This window comes from Eschrichtius robustus, chromosome 1, assembly GCF_028021215.1.
Source record: "Eschrichtius robustus isolate mEscRob2 chromosome 1, mEscRob2.pri, whole genome shotgun sequence".
NCBI classification, from domain to species: domain Eukaryota; kingdom Metazoa; phylum Chordata; class Mammalia; order Artiodactyla; family Eschrichtiidae; genus Eschrichtius; species Eschrichtius robustus.
This window is the reverse complement of record NC_090824.1, coordinates 197,717,496-197,735,940: the sequence shown is the minus strand read 5'-3', so window position 1 is coordinate 197,735,940 and position 18,445 is coordinate 197,717,496. Positions and strand designations below refer to the sequence as shown.

The window sequence follows — 18,445 nt, the reverse complement described above, 5'->3', positions numbered from 1 at the left end:
GTAAAAAAACTGTTTAACCATGCTCATTTGTATTTTACATTTTAATCATTCATTAACTCAAGTATTCATTGAATATCTACTTTGCATAAGTTATTTTTATTGTTGAGAAATTGGAAATATATAGTGTTTATGATAAGGATCATGCCAATAAGAGCATCTACTGACCCTGCTATTTATAGAGCACTTGCTCTGTGCGAGGTACTGCATTTATGTGCTTTTTTCTTCTTAGTAAATTTATTTATTTTTGGCTGCGTTGAGCCTTTGTTGCGGTACGCAGGCTTCTCACTGCAGTGGCTTCTCTTGTTGCGGAGCACGGGCTCTAGGCGCGCGGGCTTCAGTAGTTGCGGCACACGGGCTCTAGCGCACAGGCTCAGTAGTTGTGGCGCACGGGCTTCGGTGCTCCGCGCCATGTGGGACCTTCCCGGACCAGGGATCGAACCCATGTCCCCTGCATTGGCAGGCGGATTCTTAACCACTGCAGCACCAGGGAAGTCCCTGTGTGCTTTTAAATGTATTTATTTAATCTTCATGGCAACCTCAGGAGGTGGATTTTTATAGACGGTCCACTGGATCTTTTGCCAGGTTCACAATTTTTTGTGTGTAACTAGGCAAATTACTTAGCTTCTTTGGGTTTTAAGTGTAAAATACGGGACTGAAACTTAATCTTCAAATCCTTTCCAGGTTTAAAATTTATTAATTTAACATACATTTCACAGCAGGGTGATCCTTTATGGACACATTATTAGAATATTCCACACTTTATTAGGAAACCGTAAAGACAGTTACAGAATCATTAACAAACTTTTTGAAATCTTTTAAAGTCTCTTTCACTCTAAAATTCATTGATTGTAGACATCTTTCACAGCACTTAATCCTTTGACATATTGTCAGAACACTTCACACTTGACCAAAGACCTAATATAAGCATGTGAACATAATGAGAACATAATGGGATATGCACACTATTGCAGAGAATGTAAAATTTAATAAAGGAGCACAAAGATTGAAACAGGAGTCATGAAAAGTCAAGAAGAACTTCACCAAAGCAGTAGCATTTTAATTAATTCAACAAATCTCTTAAGTGCCTTCAACAGGCCCTGTAATGCTTGGAACTAAACTCTTGGAGTGAACGAGACAATGTCTTTGCCCTCGTGGAGCTTACATTTTTAGTGGGAAAGTATAGTAGGTAGAATTTATGAGTATGTTACATTACACGACAAAGGAAAATTAAAGTAGCAGAAAAAATTCAGGTTGCTAATCAGCTGACCTTAAAATAGGGAGATTATTTTGGGTTATCCAGTGGGGCCCAGTGGTAAGCGTCCTTAAAAGTGGAGGTGAGAGAGAGACAAAAGGAGGGTCAGTGTCAGTGATGTGACGTGAGAGAGTCTCAGCTGGCCATTGCTGGCTGTGAAGGGGGAAGGGGGTCACCTGCGGGGAGTGCGGGAAGCCCCTAGAAGTTGGAAGAGACAAGAAAATAGGCTCCCCCAGAGCCTCCAGAAAGACCACAGCTCTGCCAACACCGTAATTTTAGCCCAGTGAGACCCGTCTTGGACCTCTGACCTCAGAACTGTAAAATAACAAATGTGTGTTATTTTAAATCTCTTAAGTTTGTGGTAATTTGTTACAGCAGCAACCGAAAACTAATATAGAGGAAAGAAAATAAACAAGTAACTAAACAGTTTAGACATTTACAGATTGGACGCTGTGAAGGAAATAGGATGATGTGAGAGAACGCAGGTGGAGCAGGTTAGGTTGAGTGGCCATGGAAGGATCACTTGACACTGTGACCTTGGGGTGGAGATGTGGAGAAAAGAGCCAGTGAGGAAGGAGCTGGGAGCAGAGCATCACTCCAGGCAGAGGGGAGGGTGGGGACAAGGGCTTGGGGCGCAGGAAGCCTGGGCACATGCCAAGAACAAGATCATCCAGTGAGAATGTGTAAGAAGAGTGGAAAAGAAGGTGTGGGCCCGAACTTGCAGAACCTGCAGGCCATGACAGAACACTGCAAAGCCATTGAAAGATTTCAAGAAGGAGAGTGGCATATTCTGCTTTATGTTTTGAACAGATCATTCTAGCTGCCACTGGTAAATACAGACAGGGATACCGACGAGGTAGGTCTTACAGGATCCAGAGAAGGGCTTGGAGAGGTATGACCAACAGGATCTGTTGATGGCTTGGATGTGAGTTCTGAAAGATGAGTATGAATGTGGCAGTAGAGGACAAGGGGCGAAGGGGAACGTGAACATACGGCGTTGTCTAGGGAATAGAATACCTTGGGCAGGATGGTAGGGGTACAGATAAAGAGGTAATGGAGGCCGTAATGTTCACAGTCTGGAGACCCTTATTTGCTGCATATAGGATTTTGGAATTCATGGTGTATGCAATGGAAATTTAAATCGAGAATAAAACAATCTCTGAACTGAGATTTTTTAGTTATTTGTGTCTTCCAGTGTCATTCTGATGTAAAGACGAAAAATAAGGATATTTTAAGTTTTATTTCCTTAGATTCTGAGGTCAGAAAGATTTGATTAAGTGCTTGTCAATGAAGTGTCTAATAATTCATCGTGACCCTCTCTCTTTTCCTGGTTGGTTTGTGAGGGCGTGTGGCTCGTTTGCTGGCCCTGGCATTCTGCTCTGGGGAGGGCGCAGTAGGCGTAGGCTCAGGCAGGACCTCGGGAGCCACGTGGGCTTGGGTTGGGGTCCTGGCTCCAGTGTAACTGGTCTCCTTCGGCAGGTCCATAACCTAAGTCTCAGTTTTCTTAACTATGAAATAAGCATATTAATAGCTCTTCATGTGGCTCTTGTAAGGATTAACTGATTCAGTGCTTATAAAACACTGTAAAATAGATAGCTAGTGGGAAGCAGCCGCATAGCACAGGGAGATCAGCTCAGTGCTCTGTGACCACCTAGAGGGATGGGATAAGGGAGGGTGGGAGGGAGGCTCAAGAGGGAGGGTATATGGGGATATACGTATACGTGTAGCTGATTCACTTTGCTATACAGCAGAAACGAACACACCGTTGTAAAGCAATTATACTCCAGTAAAGATGTTAAAAAAATAAATAAAAAATAAAACACTGAATACTTAGCACTTCTTGGGGCGGGGTGCAAAACTATGTAAGCGGCATTGATTGGTTTAACTTTCCTTTTCACCAGCAGTAGAAATTCAGTAGGTCATAATGTCTTTTTAAATACTTTTAAAATACCCCTTTCTTTGTCTGTTTCTGTCTATGGTATTAAAGTTTCCATTTATGTGTGTTTTTCCAAGAATCTCCACTTCTTTCACCACTAAGGCCATTTACTCGCTAAGATAAAGTTTATATGAAAACTTAGGTGTGGTGAGTTCACATGATCTTCTTGTTTACTGGATATTGTTTATTTTCTGAATAGGTTCTGTCCAAAGATGGTTACCATTCCAACTGCTTCGCAGATAAATCAGGTACAAGAAAATGCTAGAAATTCTTTGGTACAAAATTCAAATACATTTAACTTCTCAACAACGTATTTCAAATTAAAAACCCAAAGTATTCAAAATTTTATTTCTGTAGCATATTAGCAAGGCATAAAAGATTAGACACAGTGAGGTAGGGAATCCTGTAGTATTTATTTGCTACATCACTCTTAGCATTTATTTGCTGTCACATTCTCATCATAATATTCAACGTATATCATTCATATTTTGTAAGTATTGCATGTATCTCGGAAGCAGAGACTGTAGACCACATATGTCTTCATCCTCCCACCTTCTGGAGCACTTAGGTCAGAATTAAAGTCTTCATTCTACTTTGATAACTCACAAGCTTGTAACATGTAATGTTTAGAAGATCTCAGTAAAACTAACATCCAGTTACCTATAAATTGTTTTTAATGCTTCATTAAGAGTAAATTCCAGTTCAGATCTTACTGCTGTGATCCTTGTTCCTCTGTGATGAGCCCATAACGGAGTGAAGAGAGCTCCTCTATGAGGCTAGACTCGGGGAATGAGTACCTGCAGTGCCCTCAGGAAAGCTTCAAAGACGAGGTCCCCCAGTGGTGCTTTGAGCCCTGCTTGATTACTGTGTGCTGCCGCCCCCACTGGAAGCAAGGGACCACCCATCCTTGGGGTTACAATCTGTTTCGTTCCATTTCTCCTGATTTCCTTTCCAATTGTGAGCAGCGGTGTCCAGCACATGGCCAGAAGTTTCCAATTAAACCCACTGTATTACTAGTTGAAGGGAACGTGAAAAACTCACATGAAAAGATTTAGAATAAAATTCTTGTCCTCTGCCTTCATCTTATTTTTCATAACCAGTTCAGCCACAAATCGGTGAGTCTCAAAACCAGTCAGGGAAAAAATGCCTTCTGGGATTGGTAAATGACAAGATACGTCTTAAAACTTTTTTGTAAATCGAGGAAAACTTAGAATCATGCCAACTCCTGCAGTAGAAGCTACTAAACGTATGACTGTGTGGATGGGTGTGTGTGTTGCTGTAACGTGTGCTTTGGGAGTATTAGTTGCCTTTGACAAGGGGAAGCAAGTGCTCTCCACAGGCCTCCCTGGGCGCCTGCGGAGTACGAGAGCAGCTGCCCTCGGCACCGGCGGGGAGGGCAGGAGGCACAGGCCTGGGTGGTCACTTACGTCTCTCTGCAAGTGTCACTTTCCTTTTTCATTTTGCGTGATGTCACACTTTTAGGTAGCTATGGATAGAAAAGGTGAATGTTATTCATACTGTAAAACAGGCAGCCGTCTTTCACATACGTAAGACAAATAGAGCTGTTATTTTCTAATAAGAACTTAAGGTGTTTTATTTCAAAATCTGCAGGATGTATATTTACAACTTATTATTTATTTTCTTCCTAAATGGTTATTTTTAACCTTTATTTTTAAGATTTCACTTCATGTTGTTTCTAATCATACCCTCCTATCTACTGTTATTAAAATTCAAGTAACAAAAATATTAAGAAAATGTTTCCTCTGATCCCAGTTCAGTTTTCTGATGTTCACCACTAGCAACAGTATGCTGATATTATTTCAGACTTTCTCCCTGCACATTTAAAACTTATCTTTTAAAAAAATTTAAGTAGGGCTTCCCTGGTGGTGCAGTGGTTAAGAATCCGCCTGCCAATGCAGGGGACACGGGTTCGAGCCCTGGTCCGGGAAGATCTCACATGCCACGGAGCAGCTAAGCCCGTGCGCCACAACTACTGAGCCCTCATGCCACAACTACTGAAGCCCGTGCGCCTAGAGCCCGTGCTCCACAACAAGAGAAGCCACCGCAGTGAGAAGCCCGCGCGCAGCGACAAAGAGCAGCCCCCGCTCGCCGCAACTAGAGAAAAGCCCGCGCGCAGCAACGAAGACCCAACACAGCCAAAAAAAAGGAAAAGTTTAAGTAATACAAATATTTAAACAGTCTTATAGAAGGAATAAAATAGAAAAAAACAGGTCACTCTTTCTTACTCCATTTCTTCATTTGTATGTCCTTCTGGACATTATCATGCATTGTTTAGGTGTATGTATATGTACTCTATGTCTTTATTTTCTACAAGAATGGGATCAGACTCTTTTGGAGGACTCCTCTATATTAGTACAAATGGATATACCTTGGGCGGCTATTTAGGTTTTTTGTAATTAAAAACAAGTTTGCAGAGAAACATGTATACGTATTTACACACCTGTGTAAGTTCATTTAAAGGGTAAATTCCAAGAAATTGCTGGATCAGCAGGTAAACATTTTAAATTTTGGAAGACACTGCCAAATTGACACAACAACATGAAAGCGTGTATTTGTTTCCTCAACCCCTGCGTATACCATGAGTTAATGAACAGTTAGTACTGATGGGCAGTATTGTACATGCATGGGGGCACAGCAGTGAACAAAACAAAAAATCTTGCCCACGTGGATTTTACATTCTAGTGAGAGGAGACAATTAAAAAATAGTAAAATATTATGGCAGTTGGCAATAAGTACTTTAAAAAGAAAGAAATCGCGGGAGTGGGGTGTGCCCTCGTGGTGGAGGAGGTCTGTAACTGTAATTAGGGAAGTCTGCAGAAGCCTTGACCGGTGCATCCGGAGGGCAGGGAGCGGGCGGAAGGGCGCAGGTAGAGTCCACGCGGCGGCAGAGGAGGGCACAGCTCCCGAAGGGCCTTTGGATTGCAGTGGATGAGGCGGGAACCCACTGGCTGGTTTGGGAGAAGGGAGACAGGGTTCCACCCTGATGCGGTGGAAGGGTTGCTTGGCTGCCGTCCTGAGGACTGACTGTGAGGAAGCAAAGGAAGCAGTAAGAAGGCCTCAGAGGAGCCCCTTACGATATTCGGGGGAGGGGGGGGGGTAGAAACTGATCAGATGCCAGATGGATTTTAATGTGGAATATAAGAGAGAATAGGGAGTCAAAACTGACACCAAGACTTCTGGCCTGAGCAACTGGAAGAACAGAATTGCCGTTTACTGAAGCGAGGGGGACTGGGAGAGGCCCAAGAGCCGGCTTTGGGATACGGCGAGTTTGCACATTGATCATCCACGTGGAGGTGTCAGGTAGGCAGTGGATGTCCAGGTCTGGAGTTCCGAGGGGAAACGGGACTCGGATATGAAGCAGGTTTAGAGCCGTGAGACAGGTTGAGCCCCGGAGGTGGAGGAAAGAAACAGAAAAGCAGCAAGGGGTTAGGAGGAAAACCAAGAGAGTCAAAAGAAGAGACGGCTTTGACAAGGAGGGAGTGATGCATTATGTCAGATGCTGCTAGTAGGTCATGTAGCACGAGGCCTGATGATTGTCGTTGGATTTACCAGTGTAAACATCCTTCACAGTCACGACCAGATAAGAGCAAATCGGAAGAAACGTTGGAGGCAAGTGTAGGCAGTGTTTTCAGGAGGCTTTGCAGGGAACAGGGACTGAGGTGTAGTCTGGAGAAGTGAGATTTAATCAGAATAGGGGCTTTGAAGTCGGAGAAAGGCAGGAGAGTTAAAGGTGTGTATAAGAAGTAATGATATTATAACAATGTAGGATTAAAGTAGGTATGTCTTTAATTGGCAAGGTTGAGTGTCTTTTTACATGCTTATTGGCCATTCATATTGTTGTGTGTGTGAATTACCTTTGCATATTCTTATTGGGTGGTTCATCTTTTTCTCATGGATATTTAAGAATTCTTTGCATAATAAAGAAGTCAGCCTTTGATAACATGTATTGCAGATATTTTTCAGTTTGTCATTTGTCTTTCGACTTGAATTTTTTCTATATATAATCATGGGTTTCACGTCATGTTTGTAACAGCCTTCCTTATTCCAAGTCTGTAGAAGGATTTGCTTGTGCTTTCTTCTGTTATATCTGTGGTTTCATTAGTGTTAATTAAAATCTTTGATTCATGCAGATTCCATTTTGGTTAAAGTTGTGAGGTGGGAATCTGATTAGCAAGACTACCATATGTTTGGGGGTCTGTTTCTGGATTCTATGCAAGTCCATTGATTGTTTGCCTGTCCCTGTGCCTGTAAAAATCTCTTTCCATTTCTATAGCTTTGAGATACTTTCCCTATCTGGTATGGCTAGTCCATGTTCTCCTACCACCACCGTGACTATTAGTTTTCTGAATTTCCCTGAATATTTTTGTGTTTATTTTCCCAGAAAATAATACTACTAACGTCATGTACTGAGCACTTATGTGCATGCAGTACTACATTAAGTTTTTTGCATATATAATTATGTTTATCATTATGCCAACCCTATTAGGGACATACTGTTATCATTCCCATCTTAGAGATGAGGAAACTGAGGCATGAGAAGGTTCAGTAACATGGCCGGTAAGTGAGGAAGCTGTGATTTGAACCAAGCAGTCTGGCTCCAGAGACTGAGCTGCTAGCTCTCCTTGTAAACTTTAGAATCATTTGGTCTAAATCATCTAGATTTAGAATCTAAAATATCATGTTAGTATCTGGACCAGAATTACATTGAGTTTGTAGATTATTTTAGGTAGAATTGAATCTTTACAATATGAAATCATTCCACCCCAAAGAGGGATATCTTCATTCATCCACATCTTTGCACACGCGGTGTGGTGTGCAAGCTCCCCACTCTCCTCCAGGCTTCTTTTTTTCCTTCATGTGTTATCCTTTGAGTAGCTATTATTAATAGAATTTTTATTTTCTTATGTCTTTAGCAGGTTATTGTTGGTTTATTGGAAAGCTATTGATTTTTTTCTGTTAAATTCATAATTAGTCATTTACCAAATTTTCTAATTACTAATAGTTTTTTAGTGATTTTTTTCTTGCATTCTCCAGAAACATATCACCTGTAAATGACAGTTTTGCTTTATCTTTTCCAGTATTTGTGCTTTTTCTTTTGTTCTTTTAAAAAATTAGCTTGTTCTTTTAGAATACTGCTAACTTCTAATGACGTTAAACATCTTTATCTTAAAATTGCCTCCAGTACATAATAGTTTATCATGATACTGACTTCAGTTTTATTTTTATGAAAAAGCATTTATCAGCAAGGAATAGTGAATTTTTTCAAAAGCGTTTCGGTTTCTATATAAGTCATATTGTGTCTCCTTTACTGTGTTAATGTAGTGAACTCTCATATATTTCTTAATGTTGAGTATATTTTATTTGGAATTTTTACATCAGTGATTACCAGTGAGACTGATTTTATGAGTGTGTGTGAGACTGATCTTATGAGTGGGCATGTGTGTACTCTTCCTCAGACATTTATTGATTGATTGATTGATTGCTGCGTTGGGTCTTCGTTGCTGCGCACGGGCTTTCTCTAGTTGTGGCGAGCGGGGGCTACTCTGTTGAGGTGCGCGGGCTTCTCATTGCGGTGGCTTCTCTTGTTGCATAGGGTGCAACAGGCTCTAGGTGCACGGGCTTCAGTAGTTGTGGCTCACGGGCTCTAGAGCTCAGGCTCAGTAGTTGTGGCACAGGGCTTGGTTGCTCCGCGGCATGTGGGATCTTCCCGGACCAGGGCTCGAACCCGTGTCCCCTGCATTGGCAGGCGGAGTCTTAACCGCTGTGCCACCAGGGAAGTCCCTGTTCCTCAGATTCTAGTTGACTGTTACTATGCTGGCTTCATAGAAAGAATTTGGACTCTTTTCATTTTCCTCTCTCTTTTTAAAAGGCAACAGAATTATCAGTCCTTTGAACATCTGAAGTTCACCTGGGAAAACATCTGGCACTTTTTGGTTAACTATTTGATAGCTTCCTAAATTTATTCTATGGTCTGTCTACCATTGCTCTCTCTTCCATAATTTTATAAACTCTATCAAATGTAGCTATAATCATTTACAGTGTCCAGAAAAGTTATTTCATCCATGTTTACAAATTTACCTGCTTAGATTTGTGCAAAATATTTATAAAGTAAGTTGCTTAAATTACTTTTAGTTGGAGTTACTTCTCTATTTGCATTTTAATATCGAATATTTGTGCCTCTCAATTTTTTTCTAGTGTTAAGTGGGCTAGTGACTTGTCTATTTTACTGATACTTTAAAGATCTGGCTTTTGGATTGATTTATCAATTATATGGCTTCTCTACTTTTTGACTCAATAATTTCCATGTTTATATTTTTAATTTCTTTTTCACACTTTACTTGCATTTTGTCATACTGCCTGTATTCCAGAAGTAACAAGTAATATAAATTAAAAAGCATCCTTTTATAAATGTAGAATTAACCTATGAAGGAAATATTAGTTATTAATAATTTAGTGTGAGTTATTTTAGTCCATATATTTTCCTCACCTGTTCGTGAGACTGAATTTAGTTTAATCTGTTGAGAACTTTGCTGTTTAACCGTTCCGCCAACCTTTCTGTGAATTGTACTAACACTGGCTGAAATAAGCTCCCTGGATGAGTGGGAGTTTTGATACGGCAGGACAAGGGGAAGGTCACTTGGGATGGCTCTTGTTGGGGGCCATAGACAGCGGACCCGTGGAGAATGGGGGAAGGGCCAGAGTAAGGACCGAGAGAGGACCAAAGACGGATCCCACGGAAACCTAGTACTTTTTGTGTGATGAGAGAGGGGAGAAAACAAGTCAGCTTTCAGTCTATTAATAGCTGGTATCTGGAGGCATTGAAAACCACCAGCCCTTTTGCAGGGGTAAACTTCAGAATCATTGACTTTCACTGAAGTTATGTTTTTCAAATTATTTTGAAAATGTAAAAAGAGTCTATGATTATTGTTCATTAGGTACCCTAAGTTAAGAAAGATTTTACCTAGAGAGGAATTGAAATAACTTCCCGCAAAATTGGCTGAACCATGAGTGTTTATTAAAACCTCACGTGTTCATAGGGCTTGGAGCACTCTGCAGTCACTGTGATGCCTATTTTTAAGGGACTTAAATATAAAATTAGGTAATATACACATTGTACATTATTTACTAGATTACTTGTACGTTATATTAAATATGCATGTTATATCATAACTTTATGCAGTAAATAACGTAGATAGTAAGCTAATATTCTCTATACATTAGGTCAGAAGCCAGATGAACAACTGCTGACTGCGTGTACTGAGTGTAGCATTTACGGGCAACATGGGCTCCTCTTTCTTGGAGTAATATTCGCAGAAGTCTTCTGTAACCTTATGAATTGTCAAATAACCTCCCCTTTCTATTTCATGTGTTAATTTACAAGTCATTTTCCTGAATTATCAGTAACACTTAAACATACTCACTGACTTCACTGAGAAAAAAAGAAGTGTGGCCTCAGATTCAGTTCAGCAAATAATTCTGTACCTACCGTGTGGAAGGCAGTGAGTGTGCCAGGGACTCTGCTCAGGACAAGAAAAATAGATGACCTGACATTATTTTCGTCCCAGTGATGTTAAGGAGTAACGGAAGCACTTGTGCTGGTCCCCACCTTTCTCTCCGCATTTCATGCACTCATGCCTAAACCATGTTGTTCTCAGCCTAGTGCAGACACGTGTAAAATATTCTGCTGCTCAATCCAACTATAATCTTGAGCAGACTTGCAGTGTACCTCTTTTTCTAGGTCTTTCTTAAATTATGCCAGTAGGTTAGACTGATGTATATGGAAGAGTTTGTTAGGAGGAGTCTGTTAGTTTTGAAGGACCAGTCTTAGGTCTTTTCCTAAGAGAGGTTTTATCTTTCTTTTCTGCCATGCGGATGTGTGTGTGTTTGGGGTTAGGTAGGAGTGAGTGGGGCGTAATTAAGCACGATATACTCCTCCTCTGGAAGAAAAAACACCTTTGTACATCCGAAAATACGTCGAAACGTGGCCTTACCTGTGGCTTTAACCGACACATGCCGCCGCTGTCACCTGACAGGAACCGAAAACCTGTGAGTCAGACCTGACCACCGCCCACTCCCCTACCCGCCCGTAGTCTCCCGCTTACGTGCAGGAACCTAACCTGCTATTCAGAGCAACTGTAGACAGTGTCTGGTGGGGTTTCTATTTGTAAAGCCTTCAGATATCTTCGTGATGGAAGTTGAGATTGTGTTGCTCTCTTCTTGAACTGTCTTCATCTAATTTAGCTAGTTCTTTTATTATTGTACATTACTTAAGAAACAGATACATAGGAGTTTAGTGTAGTTGATACGGTGCTACATGCAATCAATACTAAAAATAATGTGCTATGTGCTAGTCTTTTAAAGTTTATTGATTATAATGATGATATTATCCCATGGTATACTGTTTGTTATATCATTTTGAGATTCTAATGGTTAAAATTCTTTAGTCATTTACCAAATGTTTTTAGTGCCAAATTGTTAAGTATGGGATTACAGGGCCCCAGAATAGGCTAGACGCAAAAATACAAGTTTAAAAATATTTATCATTAGTGCAACCATCTTCTGTCAGCAGGCTTTATATATAACAGTAAAAGTATATGGGTTGTGGAATCAGGCAGACCAGGTTTGGAGTCCAGCTTTTCAACTTAGTAGCTACATAACCTCAGACACGTTACTCAGCTACTTTTTTTGTCTATAAAAGGAAGCTATAATAGTACCTACTTGTTAGGAATTGTTGTAAAGCTTCAGTGAGGTGCTGCTGCTGCTGCTGGTAACAGCAGACACTTCTGTAGTCTTCACTGCCTACGAGATGCTGATGTGATAAGCGCGGTGCATTTCTGAGTCACTAGCTCCTCACAGCCACCTTGTGCAGGAGGTCCCGTTACATCTGCGTTAATGTTAGCGAATGAGACACACACGAGCCACCACCGAGAGTCAGCGTGTCCTTATCCCATTCTGGAATGCATTGAAAATGTTACTATTTGTGTATTATAAATTATATTTAAAGATTTTTAAAAAGCTGTTTCCCTTTTCTGTTCCTTTGTCTTTTCTTTCTTAAAATGTTATTATTTCAATGAAAACTCAGAAGCAAGAGGTGATGATCACCTGTGATGGTTAATAATGTTCCTCTCTTTAGATAAACTATATTATTTTTTTAGCCAAAGGGTGCAACAGTGTAGAGATATGGAGATAGATGGGCACAGTTGAGATCACTGACACTCTCATTGGCTATCAGAATTTATAAAGGTCCTGTATTATTCTCTATGCTTTTTAGTGCTGGGGCTGTACTGTTGAGATTAGATCTGTAGATCCACAAAAGGATAGATCCAGAAACACAGGGAGGCTTGCCTGTTATCTGAGTTATGATAATTAACGTAAGTGATTTGCACTACTTTTTCTCTCCACTAAGTGACTTTGAAGCAGAAGACAGTGTGAAGTCTTGGAAAATAGTTATTGGTCTTTTTTCCATCTTAGCCAGCAAAATGTATTGCTCTTCTGGATTTTTCAAGTTTTATACCACTTATTCAAAACATGTTTTAGGAAAATTCACAGGATAATAGTAAAATATATGCCGTCTCTGTGTTTTGGTTATTTGGCTTATAATCTTCCATACCACAATGGCAGCTTGTACTGGGGGGCAGGAAGGAGTTTTGCTAGAGTCCTAGAACAGTGACAGGTATTCTCAGAGGACTTCAGGCTACAGTTGACTCAGACAGAATAAAATAGCTGAGTAAAAAGAACTCAATGAAAACTATGAAGCATGCAAGTAAATATTTGAACCATAATGCATACATGTCTTAAAGCCCAATTTTTGGAAAATTTTCAAGCCTAGAATACTCTAAGTGTGCATGTAAATATCGAGGGTTAACCAAAAAAACCTACAGCTAACAAAATTGATAATGATAAAGCTAAACTGGAGTATACGTCATTAAAAGGCAAGAACAGCACCAATATAAACCCATGGTCAACTCAAGACACTGAAGATGCACTGAAACCTCCCTTCAGAAAAATAGTAGGAATTTCAGCTGTCTGTGAATGTCCAAGCGCAATGAGAGCTTTGCAGTGAGCCAAACCTTCCGTGGCATCCAGGTCTAGTGGAATACAGAATCGATTAACCCTGAGGAAACACTAGCTGTGTTCTAATTTTAGCTTGTGGCATAGAAAGGCCTTTATATACTGTCCCAACTTTCAATGACTTTAATAAGTCATTCAGTAGGCTACTAATAAGGAGCCCTTGACAGTAAAAATAAAGCCAATAGCATTGTGCATCATTTGCCAGTAAGATCCCTCATTCAGATACACACACACACTTGTATCCTACTCTCAGTTAAAGGTTCATTGGAAAACCCTTTTCCAACTGCAGACTGTCCTTTGAGAATCACGCTCTTTACCCACACACACAGCTTCACAATTTACATTGCTCCTGGTGTGGCTGGAGTGCAAGGAATTCCCTGTGTTTCCATATCTACTTCATAAGTTTTCCTTTGACTCAGCAATTCCACCCCTACTAATGTATCTGACAAATGTATTTAAGGAATGTCCAAAGATATATTTACAAGAAAATTTATTATGACGTTGTTGACAATGCTTAAACACTGGAAACAAACTAAATTTTGTCCACAGGTGATTGGTTAGGTTATATCTTTTACAGTGAAATGCTCTGTAGTCATCCAGAAGAAAATGGGAAAGCTCCACAGATGCTCACATAGAAAAGTTTCCAGGATATGTAATTAAGTGGCAAAAAACTAAGTGGCAGAACAGTATAATGTGATCCCATATGTGTGTATTTTAAGTATGCACACATACACTTATGTATAGGATTGATATTAAATACGTGATATGTGTGTGTAAGGTGAGGTCCATGTTACAGTTAAATAGGATAAGGTATATAAATGCTTAGTGTCATGCCTGCCTGTGCATGAATTAATTAATAGACCTTGCTGTTATTGTTACCTTGAAAGAGTGAGTTGAGGAAGGAAAAACTGGGAGAGGGGGATGTTACTAATTTTACATGTTTTGTATTGTCTGAATTTTTTTACAGTGACATGTATTACTTTTACATTAAAACTAGAGAGAAAACTATTTGCTCTTGGGGCAAGATCTGGGAAACTGTGTTCCCACTGAAGTATTACAGACACAACAATACTTGACACTTTTCTTCAGATATGGAAGAATTCCCAGTGGGGGCAGAAGAGTAGCTCCGGTGCTCTTTTGGACAGAGGGGTTTTCCCAGGGTCTGTCAGAGCAGTTTTGGAGACGTGGTTATTAGTTCTCGCCTTGACATACACATCCATGCTTTTGATTGTGTTTCTTCTTTTGTGTTCTTGGGGGTGTGTGTGTGTTTGTATGGGAAGGGGTATATATATATATATATATATATATATATATATATACATACATACACATATCGTTTAAGCGTTTAGGTGATTATCTTCTTTCAAGAATGCTTGGAAAATTTAAGGAAGAAATGGAAAGAATAACTGGAAGTGATTGTTGCTTAGCTACGTAAACAAAGCTTTCTTTTTCTCCCTTCCTCTCACACTTAATCTTAGCAAGTAAGAATCACCCGGCTAATTGTTGAAAAGAGGTATTCCAGTGACCATACCCCATGAGGTTCTAAATGATTTATCGCATTAGAGTGACTATTACAAGGACTCTGAAGAAAAAATATTGATTAGACTATATAATTTGTTTTGGTTCTGTGAGCTGTAGTTATTCAGAATTATTATATGTCTTTATAATTGCTGGTGTGTGAAAGTTTATTGAAGCTCATTAAAAATGTGGAAAGGGTGCCCGTTTGAAAACTGAATGTCAGGGGTTATTTTCCTTCAGAATGACGGACTTACGTATAAACGTTACTTAAATCATGTCTTAATTATGTGGGAATTTGGTTAAATTGGTTGATTCTTTCTAAAGTCAGTGTGGAATTAATAGGAAATGCATGGGCCTAATTGACAATTTGAAAATACCTTCATTGTGTTAAACTTGATGATGCATTGCTATTTTATTAGGAGAGATGAACTCTTTTCTTAAATTGTAATGCTTTAAAGATTTGAAGCCCTTGTTCTACATAAGCAGCGTCATGTCATATAAGCTCATTACGATTGGAGAAGATGTTTGATGTAGTGGTTAAGGACACAGAATACGGAACCAGACTCCTAGGGTTCAAGTCCCCACCCTGCCACTTCCTAGATGTGTGGTCTTGGACAAGATACTTACCTTCCCTGTGCCTCGGTTTCCGCTTCTGTAGAACAGGGATATAAGCAGTAGGCGGTAGGTAGATCCTGTGGTCATAGGGCTGCTAAAAGGTTGTTGTAAGAATCAGCGAGTTACTCTCCATAAAACGCCCATGCGCATAGCTAAGCATTTAATAAGCGTGGCTACTGTTACTTGCCTTTTTGTCCAGCTAGTATCTAGTAAGTGCTGTGTGCGTGCATGTTATCAAATAAATTAGTTGCTTACATTTTACAGTCTAAAACTATTACTGAACGCCAATGTTTTAGGTACTTCTTAAAATTTCTTTGTACTAAGGTGTGAAAACCAGCTTTTATACTAGTTGGTTTTGATTATTTGTTTCTTGTTTGTATTACAGTTACAAACTATAATACTGTGGTAGAAACAAATTCAGATTCAGACGATGAAGACAAACTCCACATCGTGGAAGAAGAAAGTATCACGGATGCAGCAGATTGTGAAGGTGGCGTGCCAGAAGATGACCTGCCAGCAGACCAGACAGTGGTACCCGGAAGCAGCGCAAGAGAAGGGAACGTGAAGAGCTGCTGGGAAGACGACGGTGAGTTTAGTTTTTCTGGTAATGTTCTATTCTCTGGATTTTTTTTTTTAACATCTTTATTGGAGTATAATTGCTTTACAGTGGTGTGTTAGTTTCTGCTTTATAACAAAGTGAATCAGTTATACATATACATATGTTCCCATATCTCTTCCCTCTTCTTTTAAAAAATATATTAACTGAAACGATAAATTGGATGAAAAGTTTGAAATGAACTGTAATTTATTTGCCGTTAATCAGTAGAAGGTCTCCTTCTACTTACCAAAAAGTAGATTCTAAAGTCAGTGTGGGATTAATAGGAAATGCATGGGCCTAATTGACAATCTGAAAATACCTTCATTGTGTTAAACTTGATGATGCATTGCTATTTTATTAGGAGAGATGAAAGTTATTTTGACCATAACTTGCATGTAATATATTGATATTGAATTTTGGTAGTTTTTTTAAAACCAGAATTAAGCTTTCCCTATACTGTTGATGTAATTGAACCTATCTTTAATTTCATATTGTGACCTCAAATGAAGACTCTACTTAGAAACCAACAAAGTATATTTTGGTATAGAAACATTATAAGATAATTCAGTGTGCAAAAAATCCCAAACGCAGGTAAATCATGGGAATATTTTTAGTGTTCGTAAGCATCTCCATCCCTCTCTCTCCCTCTCTCTCTTTCTCTCTCTCACATGGTTCTTTCACTTGCTTTAAATTTCTCCTCGAGTAAATCCTTTACAAAAGTAAAGCATGGTTGAGTGGAAGGAGCAATGAAAGTAAGGAGCCCTCCACCAGTGCCCTTTCAGTGAGCAAACATTATGTCTAACCTTCCTCCTCATCTGTCAAATGAACGTATTTTTTCTTCCAGCTCTAAAATGTCTCCTTTCTACTTTTCCCAATCAACTATTTAGCCTATCTTGTGAGAATTTAAGCAACAGTGGGATAAAAACAGAAGGATGTGGACGTGGCAGCTGTTGTGAATTAGAGGGATCGGGGATCGGGCTCAGGGGCATCAGCAGAGGCAAAGGGGAGCAGGTAAAGGGACCAAGTTCAAGGTCAGGCAGAGAGAAGCTGCCCAGCAAGATTCAAATTCAGGGAAGTCATCTCGACAGGATACCAAAACTCAGGCTAGACAGTCAGGGGAAATGGGTCAGGTATGCAGGTCCAAGAATCTGGGTAACCAAATGTGGAAGCTGAGATAGGAGTCCAAAGAGGAGGCACAGGGTGACAGGAGTTAACAAATTTTATAGCTAACAGAGGACCTCTGGAATCCCGTAATCAGCCCCTCGTCTTATGGCGTTACTCATCTGTCCATTCAGCAGCTCTGCAGGAATGGGGGTTGCAAACTGGAATAAGACTGTCTCTGTGTGAAAAGTGCTTACAGCTTAACGTGGGAGAGGGAAATAAGTCACAAAGTCATTATAGTTCGATGTAGGTGTAAATTTAAGAGTTATGTGGAAACACGAGGAAGGAACACGTACACCTGAGAGACGAGAAGTCCTAGAAGAATTTCCGAGTGAAACAGTGCTGGGCTTGAGTCACAAAGGACCAGAAGAGGTTCAGTAGGCAAAGGAGAGGCAGAGGAGGTGCTTGCAGCAGATGGCGCGACGTACGTGACACCACAAAGATGTGAACAAATGGGGCTGGCAGAAAATGAGCTCAGCGAAGTAAACAAGGGAAAGACTGTGAAGGGCATCATGTGCTAAGTCAAGGAATTTGAACTTTATCCTGGAAGCTGTGAGAATAACAGCACTGATATGTACTTTAGAAATAAGTCTGGTAGCAATATGGAAAAAGAATCCTAGGAGCAGGGATGTCTAGAGGCAGGAGGTAGTGTCCTCAGTAAAGAGGCTTAATAGTTCAGGCAGTGATGAGGGTTTTTGAACTAAAGAAGCGGGCCTTGGGATGGGAATAAAAGGGAGAGATTTGACAGAAGTGTAGAGGGTAAGTAAGATATATTAAATTTGGTTGATTCCATGTAATTCTGTGTAATTGAGAAAGAAAGGCTGACATAACTCCCAGGTTTCTGGAAAGTAGAACCCAGAGAGAAGTTAACTTGCATGTTTATTATCACAGTTGGTTAACAGTAGGGCTGATAACCTGTTAAATTGTAATACTGAGCTCAGAACTTCGGGAGCAACTGTTTCTTAAGTATTTACTGTTGGTAGCCAGAACTGATCCATTGGTGTCATTGATCCGAAGTCTTAATACAGAAGCAAGAAGGAAATGATTTGTCTGGAAAAGGGGGAGATCAGGAGAATGAGATAGAGGTAAAAAGAAAGAGGAAAAAAATCAGTGAAGAGGTTCTGTTTCTGAAAATACATTAGGATAGATTATTTGGACCAGTGTTCTCACTGAAAATAACTAATGATATTAAATTTTTTAAAAAAGGAAGAATTCTTCTTGAAAGATTTAAAGAGCTAACTAGATAGTAAGACATTAACAGATTATAAATCTA

At 39.9% G+C, this 18,445-nt stretch overlaps 1 protein-coding gene across 3 annotated transcripts in view; it reads left to right on the top strand.

Moving 5' to 3' along the window:
- ZEB1 (zinc finger E-box binding homeobox 1) overlaps nucleotides 1-18,445 on the top strand; it is a 195,231-nt gene that overhangs the window by 99,398 nt on the left and 77,388 nt on the right. For all 3 annotated transcript variants that reach the window (XM_068562246.1, XM_068562237.1, XM_068562254.1), the window contains exon 2: nucleotides 15,799-15,999. In XM_068562246.1, the coding sequence (XP_068418347.1) occupies nucleotides 15,799-15,999 (201 nt within the window). The remainder of the gene's footprint in view (nucleotides 1-15,798; nucleotides 16,000-18,445) is intronic.